Genomic DNA, 18,035 nt, shown 5'->3' with positions numbered 1-18,035 from the left:
CAATACTAATGAGTCTCACACTACTCAAACTCAAGCGCTATGACAAAGTGAATGAAGTGCTTCACCACTAGACCCTATACCGAAGTTAGATTGTTTGCATTTCTTCTTGTTGTAATGGTTTTGGTAATAACTTGTTTGAAACTGGGATTTTAGGCTATACATTAACATGTCAGCTTTGGAGTTTGAGATAAATGACTGGATACAGATAAAGGCAAAATATTGGAGATTTTATTATCGAATGCTAATAATTAAATTGCCTTTAGGCTATTTAGATTGCTTAGAAAAGGTGGGAAAAATAAAAGTTAGGTACAGTACAAACTGCACTGAATTAAATTTGAACATGTGGTTGCATCAACCAATAAAATGGTTAAAGTTAGTTGTTTTTGAAAATTTTATTAAAAATATTAATTATTTTTTCTTTTTCTTTTTTTAAACATTATTTTTGTTACATGTCAATAAAATTATGTGACTGAAAATTAATTTGAGACCTAAAGAACTGCACATAAATTTAGCCAAAAAGGAATAGTAAGCTGCATCATGGCCAGCCATGAGATCTTTCATGTAAAATTGGGGTTGTTATGGGATGTTTGGTCGATCACAAAATGATAGAAAATTGAATGAATAAGACAATTCAATTTTTATTTATTTTTAGTTTAAGTCAAGTGGCCGTTCATATGGCATCCTAAGTGGCATAAAAATAATACATTTTTTGGTTGCTGGAATAAAACTCTTGATTAAAAAAAGAAAGAAAAAAACCCACACAAGTAGCCTACTGAGCAATTGCAAACTCAAACATAAAACTACAGAAGATAACAGAGAGCTGTTGGCAGTAGCCAAATAAGGAATCAACATGCTTGACAATCATGAAACCTTTAAATCTTTGATGCAGGATGTCAACTTATGCTCTCTAGGGAGATCTTCCCACCACTTCTTGAATGTGGATTTCTCTAGCAACACATCTCCACTCAACTCTCCAAGATTGATCCAATTCTGTACATGTGCTTCAAGTAGCAAAACCTCTTCCTTGATTGGTTCAAACCCTTGGCTGCTAATTTTAATGCGCAGCTCCTCTACCTTGGCCCAAAAGCATGATTCTCCACTGGATTCAGCAGGCATCCTCTCAGCATGCTCGCGCCATCTTTGCGTGAACCTGTAACGTTTCGGCCTGCCCCTTATCATATAAGCTCCCGTGTCTTCATTCTTCAAGTGTCTATAGTAGTTGGCAATATCTAGGGGCTCAACAAGGCGGCGGTATCTTGTTCCAAGCAATACCCAGTCTCTTAGGCCCTCAAATGCATCTGGGAGTTCATACCTTTTCAACATTTCAATGATTTCATCCCATATACCTGCTAGTTCAAGTCTCTTTACATTAGCATCGAAATCCTTGGAGGTTTCTTGAAGCTTGAAGGCATCATAACAACCTAGATCACGATGCCTACAATTCAATTGGTAGTCTTCTTCAAGGTATTTCATTGCCTTCTCAATATCTGGCTTCTTGAGATCAATGCTTTCTTTGTTTCCAATCTTCCGCTTCTCCAGCTCTCCAGCAGCACAAAGACACAATCTAGCTCTTGTGCTCTAGAACCCATCACACAGGAAATTAGCACAAAGATATAACTAAGAAAATTCTTTGGTGAGCAGTGCTCTAAATTCAACACATTTTCTAGCATTGAAATACTTTTTTTATTCTCGTTGTATAGTCTATTGCAAGTCACGTTTAAAGAACAATTATTTTTTTAAAAGAGATTGAATTCAAGATTTTCAAATTTGTTGAAACAAGCAAAGGAAATAGAACTTACCAAACCAAGGTCATTCAAGGCTGAATTAATTGTTGCAATATCACTACTTGTAGTGTCTGAAGATAATGGAAGCTGTTCCAGTGGCTCCAAGTGAACCTCATTTAGCATTTGGAAGCAATCTTGCAACTCATTGTCATAGCCGAAATGTTGTTGAAGACTTCTCTGGGCAATATCTGTGCATTCTTCTTCACGGCACAACTGAGAGGAGAAAAACAATAGTTGCAAAACAGCATCTGGGTTCCTCAAGATAACTAGTTTTCCATTGCCAGTGCAGAAGACATATGTTCCAAAGGGCTTGTACGGGCTTAACGGAATGAAGTTTGACACAGTTTCCAATAGCAAGTTTGTATTTCCCATGAGATTGCAGGCAGCATGGCTTGCCACAGATGATGCATTCTTCATTACTTTCATGTAAAAATTTGAAGCATCAAAGTTGTCAATGGATGCATGTGCAAGATTTACAGATTTCGCATTGAGGAATTGGAGAACTTTCTGAAATTCCAATTTAATGGATGAGATTGGAGCAAGCAAGATCCGTGGAACAATGTCATATCTCATGACAAAATGTATGAAGTAGCGAGACCAGTTCTCACGCCTTAGAGCATGGGAAAATATGTGGTTACCAGTTAGAGGACACCCAAAAGTCACACACAGAGGAGAGGAAGGTGAAATCTTGTAGTTATATTCGGGTTTTATGTATTTTTCCAAGAACCAAATTGTTGCAAGGTTTGCAATTGAACCACCTGAGGAGTGTCCTATAAATAATATTTGCTTGTTTTTTTTCACTGCCTTTTGCACCTGAATAATGTAGTAATATTTAGTAACAAGATATCACCTGTATTCCAATTCCATATGAGTATGTTTTAGTGCTTGCATGGCATCCTTTCTATAATCTCTTTAAATTCTTAATTGAAACTAAAGTTCCATATCTAGACCTACTAAAAAGACAATCAAACTACAAAAGTAGGCTTTTAATTTTCTTTCTTCACATTCTATTAGACAGTGCATTCTATTGGCAAATAGATGGGGCCTTGAATTTTATTTTTTAGTTGAACTATCTTTGATTAAAATGTTTGATTTTTCTTTATTAGAACTCTATTAGACAATTTTGCAGCTCACAACCTAGTTAAACATATAGACATGTTAGAGATTTATCGATGTGGATGAAGTATATTCTTCCACACATTCATGGTGTTCTTCTAGCTGATTATAGCTAAGTTTCTTCCTTTCAATAGAGTTTCTAGTACTTTTTCTCAAAAAAAAAAAAGTATGTGGTTCAGGTTCACCAACTTATCTTTTATTCCTCTAAAAATAAACCTTATCTATTATTTGGAATACCATTTTTTTTTTTTTTTGAGAAACAATTATTTGGAATAATTTTCTTTTTATTACTATAATGAAAAATATGAATTTGGAATGAACTTTGTATTAGTAATTTTGGATCTCAAAAAGTAAGAAAAATATATTTAAATTATATATATAATTTAATTAATATTTAAATATAACAAAAAAAACCCTTTAAAATTTTTGCCTTAAAACCCCAAAATTTCGTTGAGCCAGCCCTTTAAACTAATGTGTCAATTTTATTTTTGTTTTATTTTTAATCCTTTTACAATGATAACTACTATTTTTTTTTCTTTAAATTTCTCAACTGTTCATGTTAAATTTCTACCAACTTTATGCAGTAAAACAAATACATGGTTACATTCTTAATATATTTAAGGCATAAACAATATGAGCAAGTTACAGAAGAATCCATAGTATGAACAAGAAGTACACCTGAAAAAAAAAAAAAAAAAAAAAAAAAAAAAAAAAAAAAAAAAAAAAAAAAAAAAAAACAAAAAAAAAAAAAAAAAAAAAAAAAAAAAAAAAAAAAAAAAAAGAAAAAGAAAAGAGTCCAAGAAAAAGAAGTAGAAGAAGGAAGCAAATAGTACCTCACGATCAAAATCTGAATTCCCCAAGATTTTGTCTACAAATCTCTGCAGAAAGGCTTTGTTGACCAAGGCATTTTCATTGACGCCTATACTTCTAAGAGAAGGAAACAATAATGGAAGATTGATCTCAGTTACTCCAAAAGGTTCTCCATCATACCAACCATTTTCAGACCAACATCCAGAAAAGCTAAATATGACAGGATCTGATGAACGACGACTTTCCTCAACATTATATGCCTTCTCTGAAGACTTGCTGTGAGCCTTAACTGCAAGAGAGTAAGCTTTTTTAATTAGCTCTGTATCGATTTCTATGTTTTCTCCAAGATTTAAACTGGCCATTTTTTCTTTTAATTGTTTCTTTAGCAAGAGAGTAAGCTTTTTGCTTGTTGCTACAAATTGGTTTGTATTTTATACTGCAAATACCCTGTGGTTTTTATGGATGAGTTCCGGGTTAAACAATCATTGACGAAGACTTCATATTTTAATTTTATTTTTTTGGTTTAATAAGTAGTGTCATTAATTGACGAAGACTTTGTTGGAAGGTGATTGGAGACTAGGGCAATAAAGCCTCCAATGAAAAGTCTCTAAAGTGAAAACTGGGACAGACATTTTTTCAATGAAGTTTCTTGGCATGATCAAGGTTGCTGACTTCACAGGTTCCTATTTGTCTGGATGCGCACAACTTGTATTTCCCTTTTTTTTTCTTTCCTAATTTTAATTCTATAGTGTTAGTGAAGTAACTGCTGGGTAACTACGCGTTTGGAATACTTTAATTATAGTACATTTTTAGATTCCCTTTACTAGAAAGGGGTTAAAAATAAGGTGGTCGATACCGTATCGTACTAATCATATTGACCAGTATAATTATATTGGTATATGTACTGATATTGAAATGTTAACATTTTATACCAGTTTAAATACTAGGCATACCGGTCATATATCAGGCTTACCAGCCGATTTCGAGTGTATTGGTTGATACCGGGCATACCGACTGATACCAAAAAAAAAAAAAAACTTTTTTTTTTGTAATTTTTGAATTTTTGTAAGGATGGAATAATAACTTATTTACATTAACTTATTAATATTAATTGTTTTCTCTGAACAATTAAGTTTTATGTTTTTTATATTGTGTGTGTGTTTTTTTTTTAATGCTAAAATCTAAAACCATGAATAATTTATTGACCAAGACTTGCTTTAATTTTTTATTTTTATTTTTGGTTGATTAAACAATGTCATAGACCAAGACTTTGCACCAAAATACAAAATGATCCGTTTGGATACAACTTATTTTTGTTAAAATTAAAAACTGAAAACTGAAAACACTATAGCAAAATAATTTTTAAATGTGTGAATAGTACCGTGAGACCCATTTTTAATATATTTTTTGAATAAAGTGGTTATGGGTTCCGTAAACAGTGCATGGACAATGCATAAACAGTATTGTGAACAGTGATAAACAGTATTTTTGTCCCAAAAAGCAGAAAACGCGTGAAGAAAAAAAAAAAAGGCTAAAACGCAGATGTAGATGTGCCAGACGTGTATCCAAACTCACAAAAAAAGGCCAAGACTTTGCGGAAAGGTGATTGGAGACTTTGGGCTATAGAAATATGCTTAAAGCCTCCAATGAAAAGCCTCCAATGACAAATCAAAAAAAAAAATTAAAAAAAAAAAAAAAAAAAAAACAGCCTCCAATGAAAAAATAAAAAATAAATGATAAAGTTTAATAAAAATTGGTTTAACCTTAGTACAAACTCACTCAATAAAATAAATATTATCATATTTTAAAATCTAACCGTTGAATTCATGTTCTTTACTCTTTTAATACACATTCAATTTTTGTAATTAATGATATTATTTACTATATATCTATAATTATATTTTATCATAATTTTAAATTACAAAACTTCAATTTGAACAATTTATTGATAACATACTATTATCTTTAATTTTCGAAATTTGCTATAGAGTAGATATAAGAAAAATGTAATCAATGAGGATTTTCAAAATTCACCTCAATAAAAAATATTGAGTGAGTTGTAGACTAAGCTACAAATTTTGTAGCTAAACTTTGTCCAAAAATAAAAACCTCCAATGAAAAGCCCCATGAGTGAAAACTGGGCCAGTCACATTTCTTTCAAGGAAGTTTCTTCGGTTTATCAAGGATACTTCCTTCAGTTTGATCAAGGATGCTGATAGCAAGAACTTCCTACTTGTCTAGGTAAGCATTTTTGTCCGTTCTTTTTCTTCTCTAGTCAAGTGAAGTGACTGTTTAGACATTCACATTTTTTTTTTTTTTTTTTTTTTTTTTTTTTTTTTTTTTTTTTTTTTTTTTTTTCAGGTGTACTTCTTGTTCATACTATGGATTCTTCTGTAACTTGCTCATATTGTTTATGCCTTAAATATATTAAGAATGTAACCATGTATTTGTTTTACTGCATAAAGTTGGTAGAAATTTAACATGAACAGTTGAGAAATTTAAAGAAAAAAAAATAGTAGTTATCATTGTAAAAGGATTAAAAATAAAACAAAAATAAAATTGACACATTAGTTTAAAGGGCTGGCTCAACGAAATTTTGGGGTTTTAAGGCAAAAATTTTAAAGGGTTTTTTTTGTTATATTTAAATATTAATTAAATTATATATATAATTTAAATATATTTTTCTTACTTTTTGAGATCCAAAATTACTAATACAAAGTTCATTCCAAATTCATATTTTTCATTATAGTAATAAAAAGAAAATTATTCCAAATAATTGTTTCTCAAAAAAAAAAAAAAATGGTATTCCAAATAATAGATAAGGTTTATTTTTAGAGGAATAAAAGATAAGTTGGTGAACCTGAACCACATACTTTTTTTTTTTTGAGAAAAAGTACTAGAAACTCTATTGAAAGGAAGAAACTTAGCTATAATCAGCTAGAAGAACACCATGAATGTGTGGAAGAATATACTTCATCCACATCGATAAATCTCTAACATGTCTATATGTTTAACTAGGTTGTGAGCTGCAAAATTGTCTAATAGAGTTCTAATAAAGAAAAATCAAACATTTTAATCAAAGATAGTTCAACTAAAAAATAAAATTCAAGGCCCCATCTATTTGCCAATAGAATGCACTGTCTAATAGAATGTGAAGAAAGAAAATTAAAAGCCTACTTTTGTAGTTTGATTGTCTTTTTAGTAGGTCTAGATATGGAACTTTAGTTTCAATTAAGAATTTAAAGAGATTATAGAAAGGATGCCATGCAAGCACTAAAACATACTCATATGGAATTGGAATACAGGTGATATCTTGTTACTAAATATTACTACATTATTCAGGTGCAAAAGGCAGTGAAAAAAAACAAGCAAATATTATTTATAGGACACTCCTCAGGTGGTTCAATTGCAAACCTTGCAACAATTTGGTTCTTGGAAAAATACATAAAACCCGAATATAACTACAAGATTTCACCTTCCTCTCCTCTGTGTGTGACTTTTGGGTGTCCTCTAACTGGTAACCACATATTTTCCCATGCTCTAAGGCGTGAGAACTGGTCTCGCTACTTCATACATTTTGTCATGAGATATGACATTGTTCCACGGATCTTGCTTGCTCCAATCTCATCCATTAAATTGGAATTTCAGAAAGTTCTCCAATTCCTCAATGCGAAATCTGTAAATCTTGCACATGCATCCATTGACAACTTTGATGCTTCAAATTTTTACATGAAAGTAATGAAGAATGCATCATCTGTGGCAAGCCATGCTGCCTGCAATCTCATGGGAAATACAAACTTGCTATTGGAAACTGTGTCAAACTTCATTCCGTTAAGCCCGTACAAGCCCTTTGGAACATATGTCTTCTGCACTGGCAATGGAAAACTAGTTATCTTGAGGAACCCAGATGCTGTTTTGCAACTATTGTTTTTCTCCTCTCAGTTGTGCCGTGAAGAAGAATGCACAGATATTGCCCAGAGAAGTCTTCAACAACATTTCGGCTATGACAATGAGTTGCAAGATTGCTTCCAAATGCTAAATGAGGTTCACTTGGAGCCACTGGAACAGCTTCCATTATCTTCAGACACTACAAGTAGTGATATTGCAACAATTAATTCAGCCTTGAATGACCTTGGTTTGGTAAGTTCTATTTCCTTTGCTTGTTTCAACAAATTTGAAAATCTTGAATTCAATCTCTTTTAAAAAAATAATTGTTCTTTAAACGTGACTTGCAATAGACTATACAACGAGAATAAAAAAAGTATTTCAATGCTAGAAAATGTGTTGAATTTAGAGCACTGCTCACCAAAGAATTTTCTTAGTTATATCTTTGTGCTAATTTCCTGTGTGATGGGTTCTAGAGCACAAGAGCTAGATTGTGTCTTTGTGCTGCTGGAGAGCTGGAGAAGCGGAAGATTGGAAACAAAGAAAGCATTGATCTCAAGAAGCCAGATATTGAGAAGGCAATGAAATACCTTGAAGAAGACTACCAATTGAATTGTAGGCATCGTGATCTAGGTTGTTATGATGCCTTCAAGCTTCAAGAAACCTCCAAGGATTTCGATGCTAATGTAAAGAGACTTGAACTAGCAGGTATATGGGATGAAATCATTGAAATGTTGAAAAGGTATGAACTCCCAGATGCATTTGAGGGCCTAAGAGACTGGGTATTGCTTGGAACAAGATACCGCCGCCTTGTTGAGCCCCTAGATATTGCCAACTACTATAGACACTTGAAGAATGAAGACACGGGAGCTTATATGATAAGGGGCAGGCCGAAACGTTACAGGTTCACGCAAAGATGGCGCGAGCATGCTGAGAGGATGCCTGCTGAATCCAGTGGAGAATCATGCTTTTGGGCCAAGGTAGAGGAGCTGCGCATTAAAATTAGCAGCCAAGGGTTTGAACCAATCAAGGAAGAGGTTTTGCTACTTGAAGCACATGTACAGAATTGGATCAATCTTGGAGAGTTGAGTGGAGATGTGTTGCTAGAGAAATCCACATTCAAGAAGTGGTGGGAAGATCTCCCTAGAGAGCATAAGTTGACATCCTGCATCAAAGATTTAAAGGTTTCATGATTGTCAAGCATGTTGATTCCTTATTTGGCTACTGCCAACAGCTCTCTGTTATCTTCTGTAGTTTTATGTTTGAGTTTGCAATTGCTCAGTAGGCTACTTGTGTGGGTTTTTTTCTTTCTTTTTTTAATCAAGAGTTTTATTCCAGCAACCAAAAAATGTATTATTTTTATGCCACTTAGGATGCCATATGAACGGCCACTTGACTTAAACTAAAAATAAATAAAAATTGAATTGTCTTATTCATTCAATTTTCTATCATTTTGTGATCGACCAAACATCCCATAACAACCCCAATTTTACATGAAAGATCTCATGGCTGGCCATGATGCAGCTTACTATTCCTTTTTGGCTAAATTTATGTGCAGTTCTTTAGGTCTCAAATTAATTTTCAGTCACATAATTTTATTGACATGTAACAAAAATAATGTTTAAAAAAAGAAAAAGAAAAAATAATTAATATTTTTAATAAAATTTTCAAAAACAACTAACTTTAACCATTTTATTGGTTGATGCAACCACATGTTCAAATTTAATTCAGTGCAGTTTGTACTGTACCTAACTTTTATTTTTCCCACCTTTTCTAAGCAATCTAAATAGCCTAAAGGCAATTTAATTATTAGCATTCGATAATAAAATCTCCAATATTTTGCCTTTATCTGTATCCAGTCATTTATCTCAAACTCCAAAGCTGACATGTTAATGTATAGCCTAAAATCCCAGTTTCAAACAAGTTATTACCAAAACCATTACAACAAGAAGAAATGCAAACAATCTAACTTCGGTATAGGGTCTAGTGGTGAAGCACTTCATTCACTTTGTCATAGCGCTTGAGTTTGAGTAGTGTGAGACTCATTAGTATTGGGGCTGTAGGCCAATTTGGGAATTTCATGGTATATTCTGCTCGGTAGAATGTGATTTATCTACATGGTCCTACTTTTTTTTTTTAACCAAAAAAAAAAAAAAAATGCAAACAATCTAAGCCTATGATTTTTTAGGCCAAATTATAAATTACAACTTCTAACTTTGTCCAAATTTCAATTTAGTCCTCTAACTTCACTTTCATTTAATTAAGTTCTTTAACTTTCAAGTTTATTCAATTTAATTATTTTGTTAGTTTCCATAAAAAAAAAAAAAAATTCATTGTTAGTGACCTCCAAAATGAAAATAGTCAAACAAACGAAAGTATGTTATTTTGGGGTTATTAACAACACTTTTTTGATAAAATTTAATTAAATTGAATAAGTTTGAAAGTTAGATGTAATTTGTAATTTAGCTTTTTTTTTTTTTTTTTTTTTTTAATTTTAATTATTTCACCTTTTCTTTTTCCTTTGTATCGGGTAATAGGCTTTATATAGATTTTCTCATAAAAAAAAAAAATGTACACAGATTTCACATTTTCCGAGCAAAGAGAGTAGAGTTTGACAGTTGAGAGAGGTTTTAGTTTTACCTAATTGTATTACAATTTGTAAATACGTTTGGGCTAGTCTGACCCCGGACAGATGACGGGCCTTTCCGGATTCAGGTCATTGGACCATTTTTCCAGCCCGAATCCATAAGTAGTCCAAAAATCGCGTTTATTAAAATTTGGGTCATGGGTTCCATGAAAACTCCTTTTAACTTTTTTTTTTTTAATGAATAAAAATAATATATATTAAAGAGAAAAGAAAAGTGGTTGCATCATGCATGAAAACTCATAGTCAATGAGTTATGAGATGGAAACTTGCATTAATTTAATTCCAACTTTATAAACTTCGACCTGATGATTAGTCAATGCCTGCAGTTTCATTTTTGTTTTTATTGGTAGGAGATTATTGGTTATGGTTAACTTTGCCCAATCCCAATGCTGTGAAGGTTGGAAAAAAAAAAAAAATTGATGAGTGAATGACACATCTTTTGAATGCAAGTTGATTAGGTCAATGCAATTCTTGGGACATAAATTTAGTTCTCATGATTTCTGTTAGGGATATTATTAGTGTTATGATGGGTTGAAGTTAAGTTATTGATTGAATTTACATGAAAGAGTGCCTATAATTTTTATCTCTTTATCCTCCATTTGGGCTCTTTTGCATTTATATCGGTGGTACTAAAAAAATTTAGCTTTTAGCACTTCAAAAATCTACTTTATTTATTCTAATACTATTTAAAAATACACTCTATATTCCATCTTTTATTTTTTTGGTGAACTGGAAAATTCATTAAACTAAACAGAAGGATTAGCCAGGGCTGTACAAAGTCTTGGGTGATAAATGCCCAATATATTAGACTCCAAAATAGACAAAAGCATGGGGGGGGGGGTTACAAAAGACATCTCCACATCACAATTTGCAGAACCCATGCGAGCAAGGGCATCAGTACAACCGTTAGCCTCCCTAAAACAGTGCAGGATCTTCACCTGAGGCAGTTGCAGCAGCAAGTCCCTGCAATCATCCACAAGAATAGAAAACTCTCCATTAGTGCGAGCATTACATGATATTAGTGACATTGCTACAGTGGCATCAAGCTCAAGCTCCACAGCTTGTGCCTGCAACTCAATACAACGCAATAAACCCTCCCACAGAGCCCAAAGTTTTGCCGCTAAGCTAGACGTAACTACACATGATCTCGCAAAGCCACCAATACATAGGCCCCTAGAGTCCCGGATAATCCCCCCTCCTCCAGCCAACCTCGAAGAGACTACGAACAAGCCATCCGTATTAAGTTTCCACCAGCCATCAGGGGGTTTGAGTCATTTAACCAACCTAGAGGTTTTAGTCTTCCCTTTCCTCGGATCAGCAACACAGTAAAGGAACTCCCTTGTTTGCATCTCCACCAAACGCAAGATATTAGAATTCCTACACTGTTGCCCAAAAATCTTCCTATTTCTTTATAGCCATAGATTCCAAATACCTAAAAGGAAGAAAATACACCACGGGTAGTCTTTGTTACTGGCCAAGAACTTGCTATTGGAGTTAGCGTGTATCCAATCAAGGTAATCACCTGAGAAGGACTGCCACAAAGGACGGGGGCAGTTTGCTTGTCTCCAAAAACGTTGAGCCTCAGGACAGTCTCTTAGAACATGAGCAATGGACTCATTTGGATCCAAACAGCTTCTATAGCCCCCAAGGCCTTTAATCGCTCTATGTTCAAGAATAGCATTAACTGGTAGGCTATTACGATAGCATTTCCACAGAAAAATTTTGATCTTAGGCAGTGTACAGAGTTTCCAAATCCACTTACCTGCAAAATCTTGGGTGCTAAGATCATCATTGATGGCTAAAAGATAAGCACTCTTCGAATCAAACTCCCCATTAGCACTAGCAACCCAGCACCGTTGGTCCTCTCTCCTAGCTGACCTACGAATAGGAGTGGACTTAATGGTCCTCAGAACATCAGCAGGCAACTCAAGGGAAATATTATCTGTGGCCCAGATGCCATTCTGCATCAAATCAGTCACTGTAGCCTCATCTTCCCCTCTATTCAAAGGGCCTTCAACCAGAGATCTAATAGTTCCCTCGTTAAGCCATCTGTCGTGCCAAAAACTCAACATGCTGTTATTCCTAATGAGCCATTTGGACCCCAGATCACATATAGGTTTCCCCTTTTTAATGGCTGACCAGACACAAGAATGCTTCCCCTTTCTATTGTGAGCCCTTGCTCTGTACTTCTTCTTTAGGACCTCAGCCCACCCAGCATTAACAGATGTCTCCATTCTCCAACACAACTTTGCAGCCAAAGATAGGTTCCTCCCTTTAGCAAATTGAATGCCTAACCCCCCATTATTCTTAGGTTTAGTAACTTTCTCCCAGCTAATTATGTGTATTTTCTTCTTTTCCTCTGATGATCCCCAAATAAAGTTTCGGTTCATTCTGTCAAGTCCGTTAAGAACTCTAGAAGGCAAAAAATAGCCTTGCATCAAATACGAGGGGATGGCAGATATAATTGATTGGGTAAGGATCACCCTCCTGGCCATGGAAAGAAGGCTTGCTTTCCACCCCTGAAGCTTAGTCTGCACTCTCTCAACAAAAAAGTTGAAGTCATGCGAGGTTGACCCAGGATGCTTAAGGGGAAAACCTAAATATTTGCCAAGATTGGGAGTAGACCTCATACCCAGCACATCACTCATCTCCTCATGCTGCCCACGACAAATATTAGGGGAGAAATAAACCTTAGACTTTACCAAGCTAACATTCTACCTCGAGAGCTCACATGAGAGAAAGTCGGTCCATTTCTAAAGGCCTTGATAGGATCCCAAAGTTTTTCTTCACACTTCAAATCAATCAAGAACCCTAGCATCTCCATACACATGATAAACAGGTAGGGGGACAATGGCTCACCTTGTCTGATACCATGGGAAGGCAAAAAGGAGTCCAACTTCCCACCATTCACCAAAATCGAAGTAGAGGAGGTGGAAAGCAAGCCTTCTTTCCATGGCCATGTAACCCGTCTGCCCTTTCTTCCCACTAATAGTGTGTAGGATTTCTTGGGCAATAATCATGTTATCCAATCCTAATCTGCCAGGCACAAAGGCCATTTGAAGAGGGGAAATAATGTTGGGTAGCAAGTGATGCAACCGTTTCACTATGAGCTTTGTCACAACTTTATACACAGTGTTGCAAAGACTAATAGGTCTAAATGCAGCCAAACAATCAGCCCCAAGTCTCTTGGGGATCAAGGAGATCAAAGTTTCATTAAGGTGGCCAGGCATGACAGAGCTAGCAAAAATATCTTTAACTTCCTTAAAAACAGTGTCCCCCACAACATTCCAATAGGATTGAAAAAAGCCAGCATGCAAACCGTCCAGGCCAGGTGCTTTAAGGGGCTTTAAGCTCAATAATCCTTCCTTTATTTCTGTGCTAGTAGGCACAGCAGCCACCTCAATAGCTTCTTCCTGATTAAGGGCTTTTGGCTAGCGGGAAATTACCCAAGGATTCCTAGGAACACTGATACTCTCAGAAGAGGAAAGCTTAACAAAGCCAGACTTGACAAGCTCAGCAATCCCATGTTCATCACGGACCCAATTACCCTAGTTATCTTGCAAACAAGCAATTCTATTTCTCTTTCTTCTGATCAGAGTAGAGATATGAGAAAACCTCGTATTCCTATCCCCTTGTATAAGCCAATTATATCTAGACTTCACTGACCAGAATTCTTCCTCTTGACTGAGAATATCCAAATACTTCTTTTGAAGCTGATTCTTAAGTCTGAACAGAGCATCGCAAGGACTGTTTGCAATACTGACTTGAATCCCACGGAGCCTGGCTTCAACCCTATTCTTCTTGTGGAATATATTGCCAAAGACATCTCTATTCCAGGCTGTGACATCCCTAATAAACTTCTCAATATTGGGTTTAAGGTCCAAATCCTCAGCCTAAGTTGCTGAGACAAATTCAGGAAAGGCCGGGTGAGATAACCACATGGGTTGAAATCGAAAAGGTCTAGTAAGTCTCATGCCATTAGGAGCTTCCAAACTAAGCAAAACAGGGCAATGATTAGAGTGGGTACGAGCCAGATGATTAATAGAGGCTTCAGGGTACATGCCCCTCCAATCACAATTAGCAAAAGCCTTATCTAACCTTTCTTGAATGAACTGGCCCGTATCTCTTTTATTAACCCACGTGAACTTAGGCCCATGGAACCCCAAATCCACCATCCTACAGGTATCCAGACAATCTTTGAAGAGTTGAACTCTCCTAAGATTCAACGGGTTTCCCCCTTGTTTATCATGACAGGAAAGCATCTCATTAAAATCCCTAACCATGAGCCAGGGGGAGCTGGTGTAAACTAGCAATAGAGGATAAATTATTCCACAACAATTATGTTCAACTAATCTAGGACTTGCATAAATGGAAGATAAAACCCAGGAAAGGTTAGAGTCCAGTACCTTAACTGTGACATGTATCTCCTATTCTGTCTTGGCAAGCTGCGTGACCTCCACAATATCTGAATTCCACAAAACCCAAATACCTCCAGAGTAGCCAATGGTATCAGCATGAATCGCTCCATCAAAGGGGAGCCTATCCATAATGGCTTTAGCCCTTTCTCCACCCACTTTTGTTTCCGTAACAACCACAATTGCAGGGGAATGTCTATTCAGTAAATTTGACAAAATGTTATGAAAACGGGGGTTTAAAGCCCCCCTATAGTTCCAGAAAATGATATTCATTTAGAAAGGAGAGAAAAAAGCAGTATCTTCCTTATGCAGAATCAGGGACTGCGACCTGATCTGACAACTCCATCCCAACTCCCTCAACTTTTTCGTGGGTAATTCCACCCCTTTCACCACAGCCATCATGTGCTCCAAAATCCCCAGTGGTTGCTCCCGAGAGCTGACCAGCAGATTGAAAGAGAGAAGGCTTACCTGGACCACTGTCTTGGAAACCTCGTTTCCCCAATACCTTACTGTCCCTACCTCTGCTACCCAAATTTTCCTTTCCTTTATATTTTCCACTTGACTTGATTTGTTCAAGCTTCGCTCCAGAGATAGCGGCAATAGAGCCCTCTAATTGAAAATCCTTGCCTCTGCTTTCGTTGGTTTGTCCGATGGGAATATCCACCAAGGGTGGTCCCGCTCCATCCACGCCAGATCTGTCAGGGGAAGGTAACCCTCCCTGAGACTTACTGGTATCACTGGGAAAATATGCTTCCAAGCCTCCAACTTGTCCGTGTCGTACTAACCCCATATCATGGTCGGACTGGCTTTGATTTGCATAAGCAATTCTGGCGATAGCACCATCACTTTTCCTTGCCTAAAAATCCCCCAACGACGCTTCGGTCCTACTTCCATAGAGACTACTTATGACCTTTGCTTTTGCCGAAGCTGCACCTCTGTTCTTAGCCTTATTGCCTTTCCCTTCAAAAGCCACTTTACCTTCTGATTTTATTTATTTATTTATTTTATTTTATTTTATGAGAAGAGCCTCTATTGCCAAACTCAAATGGGGACAATAGGGAGTGAATGACACCATGGCTTAACTGATGGGATTTCTGATAATCCCCATCAGACCTGCTCTAAGATGGGACAACACCCTACTTGCTGCCCACAGTATCCACTGCGCCTCGTTCAAATCTCCTTGAGCTACCCACTACACCTTGAGCCACTCTATACTCTGATCTATCGGGTTCAGCCTTTGAGGCATATGAATAGGCCCCTGATGTCATAACAGTGTTAACTTTTTGGCTTGGGCCAAGGGGTTGGTCACTCACACGGCCACCCTTACTATTGGGCCCAATTTTACGCCTTCTAACAAGCATCCAAGGCCTAAATTCACCCTTACCTCCTCTTCAACCTTTCTCGCTTCCTGCAAACCCTGGTCACCTTCATTCTTGCTCCCATTCTCTTTATTCATGGTCTCCGCCTCCTCATGGGCTTCAGGTGTCTGTGCTTTAATCGTATGGGGACACCCATCCCTGCGATGTCCAATTCTCCCACACGAGAAGCATAAGGATCGAAATCCTTCATATCGGATTTCTTGGATCAATCCTTCCAATAAAATCTAGTTTATCAATGGTTTGATAAGATCGACCTGAATACATATCCTTGCGTATCGGCCTCTCACCTCTGACGCTGTATTTGAGTCAATTCTCAGAACCAGGCCAATGGCATTTCCAATCTCCTTAAGGACTTCAATTTCATAATACTCAAATGGAAGTTTAGGAAGTCTAATCCAAACAGCCACTGAATCACACGACGCATTAGCCAGTTTGAAGTTCGGTTCCCATCTTCGAATAGATAGGAAGTACTCCCCGATGAACCAAGGTCCACCGTTGAGGATGTTGTTGTAGTCTTCCACGAGCCCAAACCTCATAAGGAAGTAATCCATGCCCAAGTCAACACAATCAAGCCTACCTGCTGGTTTCCAAAGGCTCATAACTCTGTTGCGGAGAAAATGGAATCCCACGGATCTTCCAAAGACTTTGACTATAAATGCATGTGCCCACTTTGATCTGATCTTCTTCCTCACCTCAGGGGTTAGTTTCACTGCTAATAACCCACTGTTGAGACCCTTAACATCCATCCTTGGCTCCTCCATGTATTCCTCCTTGGAACTGAGGTTAAAAGCCTAAGCAAAAGCTCTAGGCATCTCCCCTACAAGTTTATCCTTATAGGAGACGTTAGACTCAAAGACGGGGGCCATGGTCGACTCTTTAACCTTCTTAGTGCTGTGTTGGAGCTTGGCATCCTCCTCCAAAGACCTCTCGCGCGCAGAGAACTCACACTCCATTTCGTGTTATACCTATTCACCTTCCAACCAAGGCAATTGGTAATTGTCTGTTACTTTCATATAAACTCATTAACATAGTTGTTAGTATCGTACGATATGCAATACATATCGTATTGTGTACAAAAAATTGCGTATCGTAAGTATTCATGAATCATCTGATACATAGTTGCATATCGTATGAATTGTATTGTATCAGTGAATCGTATGTATCATACGATACATAGACAAGTGGGTCTAAAATTATTTTTTTTGTTAAAATTTGTGATTTTATTTGATTCAAACAAATTGTTAGACTTTTTTAACACAAAATTATTGGGAAACTTAATTTAGTTTTTTTTTTTCCCTTCTCTTTCTCCTACAAAATTTAGAGTATACTCATAACACTCACTTTCATATGTGCAAATTTATTTTCTATGCTATTAATAATGTATTAAATGAAAATATAATTATTTTTTTTATCATTATTATTATGAGTCTAAAAGGCTAGAATGGCAAGAAAAAATAAATTTTAAAAAAAAGTTCCTGTTGCATAAAAGTTATATATAAATAGTCAATATAAAATCATCAATTAGATCATTTACTACTTTGCTACTAATACATGTATTGCACTATTTTTCTGATAGTTTTGTTTATGGAATCTATATTTGTTCATTATTCTGTTTACTTGCTAAATAAAAGAAAAAAGAGAAAAAAAAAATGACTCTTTTGTTTTTAGACTATTTTCATTTTAAATTTTTTTAAAAAAGTATATTTTACTTAGCTGAGTTGTTATACAAAATAAAAGAAATATTTCTTTTAAACGGTTGGAACATATTGTTTATTGTGATTGTTATACTCATTATAATTGTTTTTCCAATAATTCATTGTGAGAAGGTAAAATATTTCTTTTAAATGGTTGGAAGGTAAAATATGGAAGGTAAAATATTTGTTTTCAATCATACAACCTGCCCTTGAATATTTTGTATTTATAAAAATTCTTCTTTTGGCTTCAACTCAAACTTTTCTCATAAACAATACTACTTTTGTTAGTGGGAAAGAAAGGAAAA

General features: G+C 35.7%; 3 protein-coding genes across 4 annotated transcripts; 1 reads left to right on the top strand and 2 right to left on the bottom strand.

Annotated features, from left to right (window-relative positions):
* Positions 1–613: 613 nt before the first annotated feature.
* Positions 614–4,193, bottom strand: LOC111999317 (protein EDS1L). 2 transcript variants are annotated; one of them, XM_024031439.2, is made up of 3 exons: positions 3,734–4,193; positions 1,800–2,597; positions 614–1,578 (listed from the first exon to the last, which is right to left on the bottom strand). In XM_024031439.2, exons 1-3 carry the CDS (start codon positions 4,070–4,072, stop codon positions 862–864), a joined length of 1,854 nt encoding a protein of 617 aa, XP_023887207.1. In that variant the 5' UTR covers positions 4,073–4,193; the 3' UTR covers positions 614–861. The 2 variants fall into 2 exon arrangements, with proteins under 2 accessions (XP_023887207.1, XP_023887209.1); XM_024031441.2 differs by having other exon boundaries at positions 1,800–2,291.
* A 2,826-nt stretch (positions 4,194–7,019) lies between these two features.
* Positions 7,020–9,036, top strand: LOC136063050 (protein EDS1B-like; the record flags this gene model as incomplete). The annotated part of the gene is made up of 2 exons (XM_065762933.1): positions 7,020–7,850; positions 8,072–9,036. Coding segments are annotated over 2 exons (1,548 nt in total), but the record flags the coding sequence as incomplete, so codon positions are not given.
* A 5,925-nt stretch (positions 9,037–14,961) lies between these two features.
* Positions 14,962–16,797, bottom strand: LOC111999299 (uncharacterized). The gene is made up of 3 exons (XM_024031428.2): positions 16,324–16,797; positions 16,042–16,260; positions 14,962–15,513 (listed from the first exon to the last, which is right to left on the bottom strand). Exons 1-3 carry the CDS (start codon positions 16,795–16,797, stop codon positions 14,962–14,964), a joined length of 1,245 nt encoding a protein of 414 aa, XP_023887196.2.
* Positions 16,798–18,035: the final 1,238 nt, after the last annotated feature.

Source organism: Quercus suber, unplaced genomic scaffold (genome assembly GCF_002906115.3).
Source record: "Quercus suber isolate HL8 unplaced genomic scaffold, Cork oak 2.0 scaffold_481, whole genome shotgun sequence".
Taxonomy (NCBI): Eukaryota; Viridiplantae; Streptophyta; class Magnoliopsida; order Fagales; family Fagaceae; genus Quercus; species Quercus suber.
The sequence above is the reverse complement of the archived record's forward strand: the minus strand, read 5'-3'. Positions and strand labels throughout refer to the sequence as shown.

Bases quoted from the DNA above. Each gene is read 5' to 3' on its own strand.
- LOC111999299 (XM_024031428.2), bottom strand. From the start codon at position 16,797: ATGGAGGAGCCAAGGATGGATGTTAAGGGTCTCAACAGTGGGTTATTA. The intron at 16,261-16,323 runs GTGAGAGGCCGA...TTGATAAACTAG, and splicing joins ACTCAAATACAGCGTCAGAG to ATTTTATTGGAAGGATTGAT. The intron at 15,514-16,041 runs GTAAGGGTGAAT...GGGGATTTTTAG, and splicing joins CGAGAAAGGTTGAAGAGGAG to GCAAGGAAAAGTGATGGTGC.
- LOC111999317 (XM_024031439.2), bottom strand. From the start codon at position 4,072: ATGGCCAGTTTAAATCTTGGAGAAAACATAGAAATCGATACAGAGCTA. The intron at 2,598-3,733 runs GTACTATTTGCT...TACATTATTCAG, and splicing joins ATTCAGATTTTGATCGTGAG to GTGCAAAAGGCAGTGAAAAA. The intron at 1,579-1,799 runs GTAAGTTCTATT...GATGGGTTCTAG, and splicing joins CCTTGAATGACCTTGGTTTG to AGCACAAGAGCTAGATTGTG.